Source organism: Odontesthes bonariensis, chromosome 20 (assembly GCF_027942865.1).
Source record: "Odontesthes bonariensis isolate fOdoBon6 chromosome 20, fOdoBon6.hap1, whole genome shotgun sequence".
NCBI classification, from domain to species: Eukaryota; Metazoa; Chordata; class Actinopteri; order Atheriniformes; family Atherinopsidae; genus Odontesthes; species Odontesthes bonariensis.
The window spans coordinates 7924042-7944728 of record NC_134525.1 but is presented as its reverse complement, the minus strand read 5'-3'; the positions used below and the strand labels follow the sequence as shown (position 1 = coordinate 7944728).

The 20687-nt window shown below is 39.9% G+C and overlaps 1 protein-coding gene across 1 annotated transcript; it reads left to right on the top strand.

Moving 5' to 3' along the window:
• The first annotated feature begins 1262 nt into the window (after positions 1-1262).
• Positions 1263-17807, top strand: LOC142369856 (uncharacterized). Its single transcript, XM_075452258.1, has 24 exons — positions 1263-1331; positions 1411-1469; positions 1557-1604; positions 1714-1781; positions 1862-1905; positions 2020-2053; positions 2146-2180; positions 2360-2487; positions 2945-3053; positions 4432-10307; positions 10385-10503; positions 10597-10733; positions 10823-10979; positions 11969-12124; positions 12283-12405; positions 12497-12539; positions 12619-12722; positions 12800-12924; positions 13107-13375; positions 13454-13553; positions 14042-14328; positions 14461-14562; positions 16674-16793; positions 16891-17807. The coding sequence occupies exons 5-24, from the start codon at positions 1865-1867 to the stop codon at positions 16980-16982; spliced, it is 8157 nt and encodes a 2718-aa protein (XP_075308373.1). The 5' UTR covers positions 1263-1331; positions 1411-1469; positions 1557-1604; positions 1714-1781; positions 1862-1864; the 3' UTR covers positions 16983-17807.
• The last annotated feature ends 2880 nt before the right edge of the window (positions 17808-20687 follow it).

Sequence of the window (20687 nt, the reverse complement as noted above, 5' to 3'; positions counted from 1 at the left end):
TGAGAGACTCTAAAAGAAATCAAGGTGGTCCCAAAAAGCGCTTCAGAGGCAGGGTACAAGCTCTGTACCTTGAAAATCAGCCCCTTTTGCTCCTAGTTTACCGTCTAAAAGAATATTTCTGCACCCCTGGTGAGAAAAAAAGGTTCTGGGACAGAAATGTGTTCATTTGAAACAATCTAACATGCATGTTTGGGACGCAACCAAATTACCTTGAGAAAGCCCACATAAGCACAGTTTTCCACAAAGGAAACATTTTGTGTCTTTAACAAAGTTTTCATAGTAATGATCTGAGGGACGATCTCAAGCCATCAAAAGTCATTTTCGGACATCTGTACCTTTGCGTACAGAAAATAATTTCTTTGTGTGGTACAAATAATAAAACAGTCAAAGAATCATGCTCATACAGATAGTATTGCGAAGAATTTTGAAAATGAATCTACTGAGCTTAAAGAATTCAAAGATTCAAAGAATCCAGAGATCCCCTCTAAACACGGGACAAAGCTGACAGCCAGTATTGGATGTTGGTCAACCTCTCAAGGCAGCACTAGTTTAAAAAGTGTAAAAGAGGTAGATAACTTGCGCATTTGTGAAGGCACCATTCACGCTGAACAATATAGACAGTTTTTGGAGCAACATGTGCAAATTCCAAAAACCAAAAAACAACAACCAAGTATTACAACAGCATGGCTCCACAGTAAAAGAATCTGGGTATTAAAGAGTCGTGACCAAATGGAAACATTGCAGAGCTCTCAGTGTTGTTTTTATACCATACGAAATTAAATATCGGGCATATATAAAAAGCCTTTCTGTTTTTCACAGTTTACACACGAACCTAACTGCTTTGGAAACAGAGCTCTAAAATGATCAGTCAGATTTTACGTTAGCAGCAGTATAAAAAGATATCAAATATTTCAAATGCTTTTTTTTAGAAATAGTGGTGTGTCTGAATCTAGTTTACATCTTCTTTTTGGATTGAGCATTTCCACACATCCTCCCTGTCACAGTGGTTAACATGCACAAACTGTGTCTTGCAGACATGCAAAGTGCACTCGAACTTGAAAAAATGGAGTTTGTGCCGACATAAAACAGACGCATCTTTACATACATGCAAAACACTAACAAGAATGCACACACACAAAAAAACTCTGAGTGACTATAATCCAGGAAGAGCAAATATCCACACACGCACACTATTCATTTTTGTCCACGTTAGGTCGAAATCTGTGTGAGTATGTGCTGCCCTCTAGTGGCAGCTTTGTGAGATGCACGTCTACATCATCTCTGAGTCTGGACGACATCTGTCAGTGGAACACGCCCTCCAGGATTAAATGGTGAGCAGCACCTCTTGTTTTCCTCATTTAATCCATATAGATCTGCATGCTGTGTTTCTCATCCATGTTTACTCTCCAGCTCGCTCTTAGCGCCAGGCTCACAGCCCGCTGCACCGCCAGGGAAGGACTCCTGCAGCCGTAAGCTTCACACACACTCACACCCTTTATATTCACAGCAGTTGACTGGAGCTTCTGCAGCTGTTCCCATGTTTGTTTGTCCCTCAGGTGCCGCGCCTCACTTCTGTAACTGCAGTGCTTTCTGTGGTTCTACAAGTAAGTTAAAAAAAAAGAAGATTTCTGTCCAAATTTTGATTAAACAGAAATGTATATTTTTTTTGTATCACACATGAACCATCCCGCTTCTTTTCCTTCATTTTCTCAGGACATTTTTATGCCATAAGAATTAATATTACCGATGCGGCTTTCAACATTGACTCCCTACGAATTTTGGTATGTACACAACAGTGTGATTTGACCGTACTTCATATTGCCTAAATACCATGTACTGACTCTCTAATCTTATTTGACAGCTGATGCAGCCTAATGAATCCGTTCTGTGTAATCCGCTGTCACAGTAAGTCTCTAAAGATCACGGAGAAGAGTTCATTCGTCCTGCACAAAGTCTCACAAATAAACTAACCTGCTGCACTGATGTTCCCCGTGTCTCTAAACAATGCTCTGTTCCCAGGTGCAACTATTCAGAGATTTTACAGGACTATCTGGTAAGTCTCACAACAGTTCAAGTTTTACAGCAACCTTGTAGAATGATGACTAATATTGACTTGGGTTTAATGGGTGTATTTTCTGTTTTAAGGGTGCTCATCTAGAATGCCATGGCACGCAGCGGAGGTACAGATTTTTCCCTTTTTGCTTTTTATGTGTACATACAAGACCAAGCGTTTCTGAATATGTTTAACGAGAGATTACTGTGCCTACTTTGTGTGGACGTGATATGATGGTAGATATAAGTAACATTCCAGTAATGCACTCTTTGATATGAAAGAGCTCTCTCTGCTGCTGGTGTCCAGGTTGTACAGCTGCATGGTGACACTGGAGATGTCTGGACCCGTCGATGACTGTATGCTCAATGAACTTGTGCAGCGTATCGTGGAGAATCATAGCTCTATCACAACTGAAGGCCAACTTACTCGCATGAGTTAGTACAGATTTCATGTTTTGTTTTACTAATAAGTACCGTTGATATAAGTCATGTCAACTTATACAACCCCATTTCCAAAAAAGTTGGGACACTGTGTAAAATGGAAATGAAAGCAGAACTCAAATGATTTGCAAATCTCACAGGCCAACATTTTGCTCCCAGGAGCGCATAGAAAACAGATCAAATGCTGAGCGTGAGACATTTTATCATGCCGTGAAAAATCAACTAATCAACCAATCAACCTAATTAGTTGCAACGTGTTTTTCCAGCTATTTCTATTCATTAACACTAGTTTTTGCAGCCTTTTGTTTTGTTGCCCCTGTCTCCCTCTCTCAATATGTGTATGAGATGTGCAAATTATTGCATTCTGTCATCATTTACATTTTAAACAGTCTCCCAGTTTATTTGGGCTTAGATATTGAAAACTATAACTGACAGTGTTATGTTTCCTCAGTGGTGTGTGGTCCCCCTGGTTTGTCAGTTCACAATCTGTTGGCATCTAACCTGACATGGGTTGCCATTGACCTGCTGATCTCAGATGTTTGCCACGTCCTGCTTGAATGGTAACACATTATACATTTCTGTGACGATAGCTGCAGAAAAGTGTGCTGCTTTCCTTGGATTAATAGCAATGTGCTGCCTTCTTCTCACTTCAGATGAGTGCAGTACGCAGTACACAATACGTACTACATACTACCTTCCATAGCTGTACAGTATGAAACTTAACCAGTAATGTGTTGTATTACCTTGTGCTCTAAATAAGAGAAGTGAATCTTCAGGATCTTTTTTCAAAAATGAGCATGTACATGAGAGATGGGAATCATTCCTCTGACAACTGGAAAGAACCAGAATCAATACAACCCTAAGGTCCCTAGATCTTTATGGGGATCCCTCCCTTTATACTGGTGGAACCTGGATTTTTTTTTTACCTCCAAAAAGGCCCTGAACAGGATGGAATACTTTTGCGAGTTCTGGTGATGGCTCTTGTCCACTCCCAGTTTACTTATTTTATCACAGTTGTCTGATGTGCAATCAGTGCATAGCTTGTAAAGTTTTTTGAATCTGTATTCTTTACAGGAATAGTTGTTACTCTTTGTAAACATGGCATTATAACTCAACTATGTTTTAAATGGTGCTACTCATCTTATATTTCTATTAGGTCCTTGTCCCATCAAAAGTAATGTATATCCAGAAAGACTCTTCAAATCAAATCAAATCAAAATCATATCAAATTTATTTGTATAGCACATTTCATGTACAAACAATTCAAAGCGCTTTACATAAAATAAAAGCATTGCAGCAGGGAGTGGAAGAAGCATTAAAATACATAAAAGAATATAGATTTGTAGATTTTCCGACTAAAACTTTGGGCTGTTCCAAAACCTAGATATAAAATTAGTAGCAGTGTGCACTTATTAAGCTAAAATGCAGCATGAAGTATGCAATATGCAAAAAAATATCTATTATTATATTTTATTCACTCTGAGAATCTCTAGTAATTATAGCTGTATATCATCCAAACATACCAAGTGTTTTAGAAAGAAGCTTTATTATCCAATGTCAAGCAGCTGTGTTTGTTTTAGGTTTTTGAGTTTCCACTGCTAGCTAAATATTTGCAAAATAAGAGTGCTGACTCTGCTGGATTTCTGTTTGAGGAGCAGGCCTGAGCTGCAGCACAGAGATAAATAAAAAAGAGTAAAAGCACTTCAGCCGTACTCACAGAAACTGGCAAAGTGGCAGCTAGCCTGAATACACTGATGGAGGAAGGATAGATAACACTGTAATTTACCTATATATATTTTTCAAATAAGAAAAATAAAACTTTTCTGCTTTCAGCTGTATCTGGAAATTTTTTTGGAAGAGATTTGAATTTAATTTAATTTTAATGTAAATTTACATTTCCGATTTAGATTTTTTTAATTTTACTTTTTTCTTGCACAGTAAGGAAAATGAGACGCTTGCTGTTCTCCTGATTGACAGCTGCCCTCCATGGCCAGACAAAGCAAGGACAACACAACCCTCAACTGTCACAGCAGCTCCAAAACTGACAAATAACAACTCGTCAATTCACAGCATTACATCTGCTGCCAGCACCCAGACATTAGAGAACACTACAACCACAACTACATCGTCTCCGAGTCACGCAATATACAACGTGACCCCAGGTGCCAGCAGTCACACAACAGCCAATAAAAATGGCACAGCAGTGTACGATAGAACCACAGCAAAAAGTACAACACAACAAGACAGTTCACTCACAATTAACACAAGAAGTAGCACATTCACCCCTCCTCCGAATTACACAGGTGCACCAAATATGACTTCAACAGACAACAATTACAAAACAGTAAACAACACAACTACAGTTGGAAAAAATTACACAACAGTGAACAATGCAACTACACCAAGCAACAACTACACAACAGGGAGCACTGCAACGACACCCAGCAATAATTACGCATCAGTAAACAATCTTACCACTGAGGGCAACAATTACACAACAGTGAACAATGACACAACACCCACCAACAACTACACGACAGGGAGCACTGCAACGATACACAGCAATAATTACACAACACCCAGCAACAACTATACAACAGGGAGCACTGCAACGACACACAGCAATAATTACACAACACCCAGCAACAACTATACAACAGGGAGCACTGCAACGACACACAGCAATAATTACACAACACCCAGCAACAACTATACAACAGGGAGCACTGCAACGACACACAGCAATAATTACGCATCAATAAACAATATTACCACTGAGGGCAACAATTACACAACAGTGAACAATGACACAACACCCACCAACAACTACACGACAGGGAGCACTGCAACGACACACAGCAATAATTACACAACACCCACCAACAACTACACGACAGGGAGCACTGCAACGACACCCAGCAATAATTACGCATCAATAAACAATATTACCACTGAGGGCAACAATTACACAACAGTGAACAATGACACAACACCCACCAACAACTACACGACAGGGAGCACTGCAACGACACCCAGCAATAATTATGCATCAATAAACAATCTTACCACTGAGGGCAACAATTACACAACAGTGAACAATGAAACTGCACCCACCATCTACTACACAACAGTGAGCACTGCAACGACACCAAGCCACAATTACACAACAATAAACAATGTTACCACAGAGAGCAACAACTACACAACAGTGAGTACTGCAACAACACCCAGCAACAATTACACAACATTGAACAATGCAACAACACCCAGCAATAATTACACAACGATAAACAATGTTACCACAGAGGGCAACAATTACACAACAGTGAACAATGCCACAACATCCAGCAACAATTACACAACAGCAAAACCTATCAGTAATTACACAACAATAAATAATCTTACCACTGAGGGCAACAATTACACAACAGTGAACAATGCCACAACACCCAGCATCAATTACACAACAATAAACAATGTTACCACAGAGGGCAACAACTACACAACAGTGAGTACTGCAACAACACCCAACAACAATTACACAACAGTGAACAATGCCACAACACCCAGCATCAATTACACAACAATAAACAATGTTACCACAGAGAGCAACAATTACACAAAAGTGAACAATGCCACAACACCCAGCATCAATTACACAACAATAAACAATGTTACCACAGAGAGCAACAACTACACAACAGTGAACAATGCCACAACATCCAGCAACAATTACACAACAATAAACAATGTTACCACAGAGAGCAACAATTACACAACAGTGAACAATGCCACAACACCCAGCATCAATTACACAACAATAAACAATGTTACCACAGAGAGCAACAATTACACAACAGTGAACAATGCCACAACACCCAGCATCAATTACACAACAATAAACAATGTTACCACAGAGAGCAACAATTACACAAAAGTGAACAATGCCACAACACCCAGCATCAATTACACAACAATAAACAATGTTACCACAGAGAGCAACAACTACACAACAGTGAACAATGCCACAACATCCAGCAACAATTACACAACAGTGAACAATGCAACGACACTCAGCAATAATTACACAGCAATAAACAATGTTACCACAGAGACCAACAACTACACAACAGTGAGTACTGCAACAACACCCAGCAACAATTACACAACAGTGAACAATGCCACAACACCCAGCATCAATTACACAACAATAAACAATGTTACCACAGAGAGCAACAACTACACAACAGTGAGTACTGCAACAACACCCAGCAACAATTACACAACAGTGAACAATGCAACGACACTCAGCAATAATTACACAGCAATAAACAATGTTACCACAGAGAGCAACAACTACACAACAGTGAGTACTGCAACAACACCCAGCAACAATTACACAACAGTGAACAATGCCACAACACCCAGCATCAATTACACAACAATAAACAATGTTACCACAGAGAGCAACAACTACACAACAGTGAACAATGCCACAACACCCAGCATCAATTACACAACAATAAACAATGTTACCACAGAGAGCAACAACTACACAACAGTGAGTACTGCAACAACACCCAGCAACAATTACACAACAGTGAACAATGCCACAACACCCAGCATCAATTACACAACAATAAACAATGTTACCACAGAGAGCAACAACTACACAACAGTGAGTACTGCAACAACACCCAGCAACAATTACACAACAGTGAACAATGCCACAACACCCAGCATCAATTACACAACAATAAACAATGTTACCACAGAGGGCAACAATTACACAACAGTGAGTACTTCAACAACACCCAGCAACAATTACACAACAGTGAACAATGCAACGACACTCAGCAATAATTACACAGCAATAAACAATGTTACCACAGAGAGCAACAACTACACAACAGTGAGTACTGCAACAACACCCAGCAACAATTACACAACAGTGAACAATGCCACAACACCTATCAGTAATTACACAACAATAAATAATCTTACCACAGAGGGCAACAACTACACAACAGTGAGCACTGCAACAACACCTATCAGTAATTACACAACAATAAATAATCTTACCACAGAGGGCAACAACTACACAACAGTGAGTACTGCAACAACACCCAGCAACAATTACACAACAGTGAACAATGCCACAACACCCAGCATCAATTACACAACAATAAACAATGTTACCACAGAGGGTAACAATTACACAACAGTGAGCACTGCAACAACACCCAGCATCAATTACACAACAATAAACAATGTTACCACAGAGAGCAACAACTACACAACAGTGAGCACTGCAACAACACCCAGCAACAATTACACAACATTGAACAATGCAACAACACCCAGCAATAATTACACAACGATAAACAATGTTACCACAGAGGGCAACAATTACACAACAGTGAGCACTGCAACAACACCCAGCATCAACTACACGACAGTATACAATACAACTACAGAAGGCAATAATAACACAACAGTGAACAATGTAACGATCACCAACAATAATTACACAGCAATAAACAATGTTACCACAGAGAGCAACAACTACACAACAGTGAGTACTGCAACAACACCCAGCAACAATTACACAACAGTGAACAATGCAACGACACTCAGCAATAATTACACAGCAATAAACAATGTTACCACAGAGAGCAACAACTACACAACAGTGAGCACTGCAACAGCACCTATCAGTAATTACACAACAATAAATAATCTTACCACAGAGGGCAACAATTACACAACAATGAACAATGCCACAACACCCAGCATCAATTACACAACAATAAACAATGTTACCACAGAGAGCAACAGCTACACAACAGTGAGTACTGCAACAACACCCAGCAACAATTACACAACAGTGAACAATGCCACAACACCCAGCATCAATTACACAACAATAAACAATGTTACCACAGAGAGCAACAACTACACAACAGTGAGTACTGCAACAACACCCAGCAGTAATTACACAACAATAAATAATCTTACCACAGAGGGCAACAATTACACAACAGTGAACAATGCCACAACACCCAGCATCAATTACACAACAATAAACAATGTTACCACAGAGAGCAACAACTACACAACAGTGAGTACTGCAACAACCCCCAGCAGTAATTACACAACAATAAATAATCTTACAACAGAGGGAAACAATTACACAACAGTGAACAATGCCACAACACCCAGCATCAATTACACAACAACAAACAATGTTACCACAGAGACCAACAACTACACAACAGTGAGTACTGCAACAACACCCAGCAACAATTACACAACAGTGAACAATGCAACGACACTCAGCAATAATTACACAGCAATAAACAATGTTACCACAGAGAGCAACAACTACACAACAGTGAGTACTGCAACAACACCCAGCAACAATTACACAACAGTGAACAATGCAACGACACTCAGCAATAATTACACAACAATAAACAATGTTACCACAGAGGGCAACAATTACACAACAGTGAGCACTACAACAACACCCAGCAGTAATTACACAACAATAAACAATGTTACCACAGAGACCAACAACTACACAACAGTAAGTACTGCAACAACACCCAGCAACAATTACACAACAGAGAACAATGCAACGACACTCAGCAATAATTACACAGCAATAAACAATGTTATTGTAGATGGCAACAATTACACAACATTAAACATTACAACTACAGCTGGCAACAATTACACAATAGTGTACACTGCAACAACACCCAATAGCAACTACACAACAGTGAGTACTGCAACAACACCCAGCAACAATTACACATCAGTGAACAATGCCACAACACCCAGCATCAATTACACAACAATAAACAATGTTACCACAGAGACCAACAACTACACAACAGTGAGTACTGCAACAACACCCAGCAACAATTACACAACAGTGAACAATGCAACGACACTCAGCAATAATTACACAACAATAAACAATGTTACCACAGAGAGCAACAACTACACAACAGTGAGTACTGCAACAACACCCAGCAACAATTACACAACAGTGAACAATGCCACAACACCCAGCATCAATTACACAACAATAAACAATGTTACCACAGAGGGCAACAATTACACAACAATGAGCACTGCAACAACACCCAGCAATAATTACACAACAATAAAAAATGTTATTGTAGATGGCAACAATTACACAACATTAAACATTACAACTACAGCTGGCAACAATTACACAATAGTGTACACTGCAACAACACCCAATAGCAACTACACAACAGCATACACTGCAACTACATCTTCTGACAATTACACAACACCGATGAGTAGCTCTCCCACTGGTGCATTCAACACAACTGTTGCAACAATCAAAACTCCTCAACAGAACACAACTGTATTGACAGCTGGCACACAAGTCAGTGAAACTACATCCGCAAGAAATACAACCGTGACATCTTTCGCTGACAACTTCACTAAATCGACAGAAGCTCCAATGAAAAACCAGACTGCAAACAACACTGCAGTGAGTCTGACTATCATGACAACAGTCAACAACAACAACAACACAAGCTCCACCACAGCTGCAGGCAACATCCAAACAACCAAAATACCAGGGGTCAACTTAACACGAACACCTAGTGCATCCCCCATTACTGCTACAACTTCAGCCACTTCCACAACAACCACTTCAGCCGTGGAAAACATAGTCAGTCCAGTTTCGTCAACTTCTACAACAACCACCATCGTCAAGACCACTACCTTCACCACAAAAACCACTACCACTACAACCTCAGCAGAGACAGGTAAGCAAAGGTTTGATGAAATAAAGAGATATACATTGAAATGTCTAAGTTGTTGATTGGCTGTTCTTCCTTTAAAGGTGCTGAAACAATTTCCACAACCACTGTAGCGCCTACTATAAGCGAAGAAGAAAAGGAGGGACAAGCTGATGAGTTGTTGGATCAAACACAAGATACATCTCAGCTCAACTCATCTCAGGTGAAACTACCAATGACCTGTAGCAGTTTCACATGAGTTAACAGTTTATACATAGTTTTGATGTACGCTTCTGTAATTTGGTGGGTGTTTCAGGTGTCTCAGTTGCTTAAGAACCTGGAGAAACTTCTGGATGGCCCTTCTGTTTCTCAGTCACTGGGGCAAAAGGCCATCAGTGTCATCAGCAACCTAATGGACGGAGACTCATCAGCTCTCTCTGCATCTGCCAACAGGTTTCCACTCACAATCCCCTCAAACAAACACAAACATGAATAATGTGATTTATTTTCCATAATGTTTGCGCTGTATTTCCTGGTGACAGGCTGATTCAATTGGTGGATAACCTGGGTGTTAAGCTCACTGTCACAGGAGACAGAGGCATCATCTCCTCGGATGCACTGGTTCTGGCTGTCAGGACAGTGGACGGGACAGACTTTCCAACAACTTCTGTGGACATTTTTAACACTGATAATGTCCAGGTAAACCATATAAGAGTACCAGAGTAGCACCTTGTTTGTACCATGTTTATTTCTATTTTCTTCTGCTCTGGAATTTGTTCAAAAGTTTAAATTTCAAACTTTCGTGGTGGAATTAAGAGAGAGGACACCTTCTGCCAGGGAGCTAGCAAATAGTCTAATTGGTGTGGCTTTCAAAGTTAGCTAAGTTCAATTTAGTTCAGTTTTATGTACAACTTAAAAAAGAAAGCCATCTCAAGGTGCTTTACAAACAGTTCCCACTGAGAAAGCACTTGGCGAAAGTGGGGAGAAAAAAAACGGGAAAATGGCCACAAACCTCAACTTGTTTAGGTGGGGCTCTATATATCAACATTTTGTTGTTCGTGACAATACAGTATAGCAGTCAAATGCATTAAACAAGTTAGCTTACCAGTGGGAAAGGAAGATTAACGACATCTTAATAGTTATCCTACAGTGAGAAGAGTGTATTTAAGATTTTGGAAGCTTAGAACATTTGAGTAATACTCTTCTTCTCGCCTATATTAAAACATGATTTGTAAGGAAACAGGTCATACTATTATTGCATTTTATTAGACACTTCTGCCAAGGAGTTAGCAAACAGGCTGATAAACCACTAGCTTGACAATCAGACTAATCAGTCTGTTTTGAATGCATTCAAGTGAAAACTTAATAGCCAAGATTGGTATTGAAATGATGGAAGCAGAGCATGGATGCACAGAATGCATGCATGATGATTCTTACATCGTTTTACGCCTGTCACAAAACCGACATGCTTCTAATGTGGAAATTCCATAAAATTGGACCGAAAAAAATAAAACGAGCCTCTTTCCATGCAATATTGAGAGGTTTCCTTTTCCAAAATAGCGTTTTTAAGAGGGTTTATTTTTGAGCGTTTATGTATTTATTTAAAAGAGGCCAAAAATTTGATTAAAATAAAACCTTTAGCAGATTTCCATTCATTCGTTTATGTATTTTCTGTTTTTTTGTTCTAGCTCCGTGCTCTCAGCAGCTCCAGGTCCAAGAGGTCAGAGTCTGCTCTGGGCTCCGTGTACTTGCCTTCTTCCCTCACATCAGGTCTAAGTCCTGAGGAGCAGCAGCAGGCCAACAGAGTCCAGTTCACTTTTTACTCTAAAAACTCCTTCTTCCAGGTACATTTACAATCCTGCCTCAGGGGTCCCTGATTCATTTGGTGACTTAAAAGAGTTATTATCAACTCAGTTTAATTTCAGACCAGGTCATGGTTCAGCAGATGTTACATCTTGGACAAATGTGATAGCATTTTGAGCAGTAAGAGTGTATTTTTCAGGATGAATCTTTAGATGACCAAACTGTTGTCAGTCCAGTTCTGGGCTCCAGTGTGGCCAATCTGTCGATCAGCAACCTGAGGGAAAACATTGAGTTTACTATCAGAAACATCAACCCCATACAAGTGAGTGGTGTGAGGGAACAAAATGGCACCTATTTAATAATAATAGTAACAATAATTAAATCAAATTTTTTGCCACTCCTCTGGTTTATAGGCAAACAACACAGCTTGTGTATTCTGGGACTTCTCTCTGAATAGTGAGTACATTCATGTCTGTTTTACTAGGAGCCAAGTTGGCCCCAGTATGTTTCAACATGTGGCTTTTCTGTTGTTTAGGTGGTGGAGGAGGATGGAGGTCCAACGGCTGCTTTGTTGTCAATGCAACCCCCGAGTATACGACCTGCAGCTGCAGCCATCTCACATCCTTTGCAATACTGCTGGTCAGTGTGATCAAAATGAACAAAAGGAAGTAACATCAGAAATGATCTAATGCTGTTTGCTCTTTTTTTCCACACAGGATTTGTCCAGAGAGGGAATCATTGACCGTGAACAGGCACAAATTCTTACTTTCATCACCTACATCGGCTGTGGAATCTCAGCTATTTTTTTAGCTGCCACCTTGCTGACGTATTTCTTATTTGAGTAAGAATTTCAACCGTTTACCCCGTCCAGAATACCTGAGCCTGACCTATAATAACAATAAATACCTAACTTTGAATATTAAAGCTTAAACAAAATGTGCAAACTGCAGATTTACACAGAATCAGTATTTAGTTTAGTTATCCTTCAAATGAATGTAATTTAAATGAATTGTTCTTTTGCAGAAAACTGCTCCGGGATATTCCAGCCAAGATCTTGGTTCAGCTCTGCATGTCCCTTTTCCTCCTCAACCTGGTCTTCTTGCTCGATGGCTGGCTGTCTCTCAACAAAGCTGTCGGCCTGTGCATCAGCACTGCTTTCTTCCTGCACTACTTTCTACTGACGTCGTTCACCTGGGCCGGGCTTGAGGCCCTGCACATGTACCTGAGCATCGTGCGTGTGTTCACACCCTACCTGAGCAGATACATGCTGAAGTTCACACTGATAGGCTGGGGTAGGAACCTTCAAAAACAACATCCAAAAGTTGAATATTTCTTCGTACCAATTTCTGACAACTTTTTGTTGTTTGCAGGAATTCCTCTTATTGTGGTGATTGTTGTGATATCAGTGGACAAAAACAACTATGGTCTGGTAACATATGGAAAATACACAAATGGCACTTCAGATGACTTGTAAGTCACAAGACTTGTAGATCTATCTATCTATCTATCTATCTGAAATATTGTGATTGATATTGTCATTAGTCTTGACATTTCAGTGTTTGACCATCAGGGGGCGACAATCTGAAAGAAATCTTCAAAATGTTTTAAGCCCCAAACAAATCTGTATTTGTGTCGCTGGCCTTGGTGCTGAAGCATTCAAAGTCTGGGTTTTCTAACTTAATTAGAAAGGAAAGAATCAATGTCAGTAATTTGGATATACACGCACTAATACAAGTTTTACCTTCCACAATGGCAAGTAAAGATATCTCTTGTGGGAAGGCATTCACGGAATAAGATGTTTCAGCCACCTTAACAACCACTTGAAAAGGCTTGGTGTCAAGCATTAACTTGGTCATAGTCCATCCACATGAAATGAAATGATCAGATTATTATTATGAATCTTTTCTTTTTGTATTACATTTTCAGCTTTTCTGTGTCTTTACATGTCGCCCCCCTAGCTGCTGGCTGCGTAATGACATCGCCTTCTACGTGGGCGTGGTTGCCTACTTCCTCCTCATCTTTGCTCTGTGCCTGCTTGTCTTCATCGTTGTCATGGTCCAGCTGTCTCGGATCAAGAGGCAGAACCCTCAGAACCAGTCTCCTAACAGAGGGATGATGACTGACCTGCGCAGCATCGCCGGTCTCATCATCCTGCTTGGCCTCACCTGGGGCTTCGCTCTGTTCGCCTGGGGGCCCCTCTACCTCCCTTTTGTTTATCTTTTCTCCATTTTTAACTCTCTGCAAGGTGAGATGTGTTTACATGCACTTATTTAGACCCAAAAATAAGACAGAAACACAGTCATTAAATTATTAAAGTTAAGCATTTATTCATTTCACTCACAAGCTTCTGTCTCACTGTTTTATTTGTCTCGTGTAGGTTTTTTTGTCTTTGTTTTCCACTGTGCCATAAAGGAGAATGTCCGCAGGCAGTGGAGGACCTACCTCTGTTTTGGAAAACTGCGACTGGCTGAGAACTCGGGTGGGTTACCTAAATGTGTTAATTTCCCTTCAATAATTAGTTTGAAACCTAGTTATTGTAGTTTGGTCAGTGGACTTGGCTGCGAAAGGCTGATTTTGTGCAATTTGTTCCACATGAATGCTCCTTCTTCAGGTCAGAACTGAAACATATTACACAGGCTTTCACCTTACTGATGTCTACTCTAAAGACTATTCACAATACCACCTAAAATTCACATTTAAAACATACCGTAAACTTCAAAACTAGCTTTAGAATCAAGTTTCTTGTGCGCAAATCTAATCCAGATGCCTGAACATTTATAGAATTACTGCAAGCCAAAGGTGGAAGATTAATTTCAATGGTGCATATTTGCAAAAGTACAGTCAAGTGTAGGTTTAAAATAAGCAATGAAGTTACCACCCAAAGAAGCTAGCTGAATTCATATCAAGAATCACAATGAACATGCACAAAGATGTTCATGGTGTAACCTTCCTTTAAAAGTAGCTGCTAAGACTTATCCCCCTCAAACTGCATGAATGGAATTCAAAACATTGATACAAGGTCAAATACAGTGGAAAGAAATAAGAAAAAGGCTTTCGACATTGATATGTCAGGGTTTCACATTCAATCAGATATATACGGCTATTCCATAAAATATTTATTTTTATAAAAATGTAATGACAAAATTGTTGAGCATGTCTTGAAACCAAAAAGCTGTTAGTTCAGGTGGGAGTGCCAGGAGATTCCCCATCATGCCTTGAGGCCGTGGTTGGTGGGAGCAAGTCATTTATAAATTAGACCTTTATTTGTGCGGGACATTCTCATCCTAAAATGGATGCTGCCAGAGCCCAACCATTTTGGCCCTTCAATCATGGCTTTAGGAGGCCAATTAGATGGGTAATCCGTGACCTTAAAAGGGGAACTTTATCTCTGAGAAAGAAGGGTAGGGCCAAGTGGTAGGAAATTGGATTTGGATCATATTAGTGAGAGGGATGCTTACTCTTGGAGCGTTTTTTTTTGTCAGTCTATTTGTCATGTGAAAGAAGATCAACAGCAAACTGCTTCCATTCCTTTTAGATAAAAACTGGTGAATTGTTCTCCAATCCCCAATCATTGTATTTGTTCTTAAAAGAAATGTGAAATATGATATTTACTATGATACAAGCTGCAAATCTCTGAAGTGTCATCTAGAGCACCATAAGTTGTCTGACAATGACGTAACCTGTTATGTTGCGATGGTTTGGTTGCGAGGCGTAAGGACACGAATGCGGACTTCAAAAAACAAGACTTGATTTATTAATCAAAAACAAGGTCAAAGCAAAACGCGGCTGAGCCGGATGACAAAACTAGAACTATGAAAACAAAACATGACTAAGACAAAACAAAGAACACGACTTGGAAAAAAACAAAAGACGTAACGTGAAAGGTAAATGTGCATGGCACAAGGATCTCACAATGGCTGAGAGCAAACAGGGAACCTAAGTACTGCGGGGACTGATGAGTGAATGAATGCAGCTGATGAGAACGAGTGCAAGTGATGTGAGTGAAACTAATGAGCCGAACATGGTGACTGAAGAAAGAGAAACTGTGGGGAAAACAATTGCAAAACTAAAACTAAACATGAGCTAGAAAACTAAAGACTAAACACCAAAGCATGAGAAACTAAAACGTGATAAAACACAAAAGTAAAAACATGGCGCCAATCCCCATGTTTCATGACATAACCAGTCACAGGAGCATCATCAGCTCCTTGAACCAAAATAACAACACTCACTCCACCTTTGCACTTGTAACTTTAAGCAGAACTTGACACCTTAACAATCTTTTTTTTTTTCATAGCTGCTGAAACCATCACAATTTACTGACAGTAATTTAAAAAAAAAAAACAGGTTCTTCTGGCTCTTCCCTTAGCTTTCAATTTTCCCAAATGAAAACAACGACTCAGAGTCAGGAGGAGTCTGAAACAGGTGTCAATCACAGCCATGTCTACGGTTACCATGGTTGATGACAATGAGATAACCAGTCACAGGAGAGCCTTCTTACTTTATTTCTTTACGGGAAAACTGTGCAAAAATTACAGAATTTCACAGTCTGTAAACTTAAATCATATCATCACAATTATTCATTTTCAGAATGGAGTCGGACGGCCACCAAAAACAACGGAAATCTGTCAGTCACCACGGTGGCCACCTCAGATCCCCACTTCACTTCTCGTAGCTCATCTGTCGTCAGCGACGTGACCAACAGCAGCAGTATGTTCTACAGTATCGGATCTTCGTTTCTGTGCAGTAATCAGGCTCAGACGTAACGTGTCACTGCATTTATCCCCACCTGGCTCTGTGTTTGCAGACAGCGGAATATCTGACGTCTCCAACAGAGACGTCCTCCTCAACGAGATTCACACACAAAGTCAGACGCTGCAGGGAGAACCGCACGTGTGACCACGCAAAGCATCGTCTTGTGATTACAGAAGTCGTCTTCTCTCGCAAAGCTGAGGACTGTCAGAGATTAGTGACCACCTGCAGACAGAGACCGACTGTAGATGCACCCAAGAAATCCTTAGAGTTACACAAGATGAAGGTTTTGAAGAGGGGCAAGACTGAAACTAGTATTTGGAAACTCTACTTGAATTTCTACATTGACAGTAGGAATAATGAAGGAGGCACGTGAGCAGAAATAAAGCTCTTTTCTGACTGAAAAACTAATTATTACCCAATTCATTATTTTACTGTTAGAGCTGTAACGCTGTGTTTTTGGCTTGTTTCAAAGCTTTTTCTGGAGAAAGAATTCTCTGGATTACTACAAGGCAGATCTTTTTTTGCTATATTTTTTAACGTTAATTCAAGAAGCTAGGACATTTTGGTGTTTTAAAAATACCGCACTGTTCAATTCTAGAGTTGCCAAACCTTTGCTGTGAAGGAGTCAAGTTACACTTAAGGATGGATTCTCATTCTTTAATAGGCAAAGTGGATTGAGGGTAAATGTCTACATGTGTTAACTTAACTATTCAGTCATCCGCGATAGAAAAATACTGAATTCACTGATGACTAATTGATCATTTTTATCTTTTATAGTATTAAAAGGGGAAGTTCTCCTTTTACATGGAATGCTGTCTTATCCATAACAGGACTGTGTTTATATATTGCTTAAAACAGGAAATGATGTGGCGATTAATTCCTTTTAATGAGGACATATTTTCCTAAATGCCCTTGTACAAGAGCATGCACAAGCCATGAAAGAGAATTTAATAAAATATCAACTCACAACCTGTCCAATTGGTCTTCTTTTGCATCAGACTTTTTACATGATCTTGAAAACCTTTAATCAAACCTGTTTTAATGGGCACGATGTCAGACGCGCTCCCCGCAGACTCCCCTCTCATCAGCGTGTTGTTCAACCTCCAGCAGAGAACCGCACATCCACAAAAGCCAGTTCAATCGCAGCCTGTCAAGGTCGGGCCTCAGATTTTGGCAGCAGTCAGCCATTAAAAGTTATACATGAGCTGAAATCCCGCAGCAGTATGACCTCTAACTCAAACCACATGAGAGAGCAACCTTGTGTGAATAATGGAGAGGTGGAGACGGATGTTGCAGAGATGGGCAACAATGCAATTCCTTTTTTTCCCCAAATGCCCAATGCCAATTCCTGCTTGATCCTTCTTGAAATAGTTCTCATTATGAGTATACTCTTCATAAATAACACATCTTAAGTCGCTCTCCTGTGACAGAGAGATGGGCCGCTCTGAAACTTTACAGCTGTTCGTAGAAGGAAGATTGTTGCACATGCAGCTAAACAGCGTCATGATTGAGGCTTTCTGGGGGTTTTTTTGTGTTGCATGTTTAAATATTCCGTTTTTGTGCGCCCGTTTACTTATTCCTTCCTGTCTTCGGCTTCGCTCAGCACCTGTTTTCTCTTACCTGATTGTTACACACCTGTCATTGGTTAGTCATCACCTGTATGTTCCTATACTCCCTCGTTTTCTTTGCACCTTCTCAGATGTTCCCCGATCCGGTCCCTTCAGTCTTGCCTGGTGTGTTTTCTTAAAGCCCATTTTGTTTTTAATCATGGGTTTACCAGATAATCCCACCTATTTTCCTTTACTTCTTTGTTGCAACACACTTACTGTTGTATAATTTTGTCATAATAGTTTTTTCTCAAATAAGGAAAATGAGGATTAAATATGATGCAGGTTAATTTGCAGCTTGACAGAAGGGAAGATTTACCTTCAGTAGTCTGCAAGCTTTGATGTCTTCCACCAGATGTCAGTGTACTTCCACATCGTTCTAAGTCACAGCTGCTGTCATACCTTCACTTATGAAAATATAGTCTCACTAATGTGTCCTCATAGCTGAGAGAAATCTCAACTGTAGCCTCTGAATAAGAAGAAAACTGGCTTCTTGCAACCACCATAAAACAAAAAGAAAAGAGGAAAGTGCAGCTTGGACAGAAAAAAACAACTTAAATCTGGCTGGTGTGGTCCTGTTGCAGATAAATGTTCAGTTGGCTAATTTACTTTCAGATTTGACAAACTAATCTCACATCTGTCCAGGGGGGAAGTACATTTTATTTTGTCTGAAGTTTTAATTAGACTTGAAGGTTAACTTTTAGTGCAGCTGTGCAGTGTAAGAGCTGCCTACATGCTTTTTACAACCTTCCTTGATGATGGTAGCGTGGGAGAGACAAAAAAAAGGCACACACAGAAGCAATAAGATCGATGAACATTTCATTTCTAAATGGAAATTTGACGGCTCATCTCAGCAAAAATATACAGAAATAAATTTACAAAGAAGTCCTCCACTGTGCACACTGTGCTGTGACATAAATCTGGGCTCTGTCCTCTATTATCGCGGCCCATCAATATTTAATCCAGGTCAAATGAAAGGTCCGGCGCTCTCGGGGGGGCTGCAGCTTAACACCAGAGCAGCATTTTCACGCGTGTCATACGTGCAGTTTATTTTGTTTTAGGTGAGATGTGAAAGTAAAATTCAAGGAGGAGAATTACTGGATGTAATCCATTTATATGTAGTTTGAAAGTTTAACAATTCAAACGGCTTGTGTTTATTGCTGAAGACTTGATTGCTTGCACCTCAGCAGCTGTTTGTTGTTCACTCTGATTTCCCAGCTGATACAAGGATTCACTCCTTACAAAGTTTTACACTCTACGCAGACTTTCCCACATGTCTTTCACTTAAAGACACTCTTACAGAGGTGCACTGTGGACATATCTAACCTTCAGAGGTGGGAGGAGATGTGCAGTACTTTTAAAGCTCAACTGGAATGACTAATTTAGATAGATATTGCAGCCCACAGGCAGCGTATTGCAATATCTCAACTGATATCACAGAGCTCTCTCTGCACACTGGGACACTGAGGTATTAAATCCATTTGTTTTGGAAATGTGAAATTGAAGATTCTGCCCATATAACTTTCTGATTCTATAGACAACATGCTATTCAGACATTGATTAATGCCCTTTTTTCTTTGAACTGCAGTTGTGTTCGTTAGAGCTCAAAGTCTGAGACATCTGGTAGTGTGAAATACGATTATCTGGTTCTGTTTGGGAGAGGCATAATCAGGTAAACATTATGTGTCGCTTGTAACTAAATGCAGGAAGTTCACCATAAACATTTAGCTGTTACATGGCCATCACAACATGATTAGATTTCATGGATACTCGATATTGCCTTAAAGGAAAGCATAAAAATCCGACCGTTTGTTGAGCGCATCCACAACAAGCAACATTAGAGAGTAATCCATTATGCTGTTAGCTTTGAGAGCCTTATTGACAGGATTGACACTTAAAAGTGTTGCGGTAATGATGATGAAAGCTTACTTGTTAAAACAAATACTGCAGCAACCAGCGGAGATGTTTGGGCCACGTTACAGCTCAATCATAACAAATCTGGAAATGCCGCTGGTGTTAGCCAGAAGGCAAATTTTCAACTAGACTTTGCTACAGAATATTTTATGGGACTAAATGGAAATTTGAAGCTATAGCTGGAAAATTTCAACAACAACCATTAAAAACATGTTATAAAACCAAAGTTGCACCAGAGCAGCTAAACTTCAGTCCAAAACAAACAGATCGAGAGAGTAGCCAAACTTTATTCCTCTCATTTGTGCATGGCTTTGTAAACCGAGAAGGT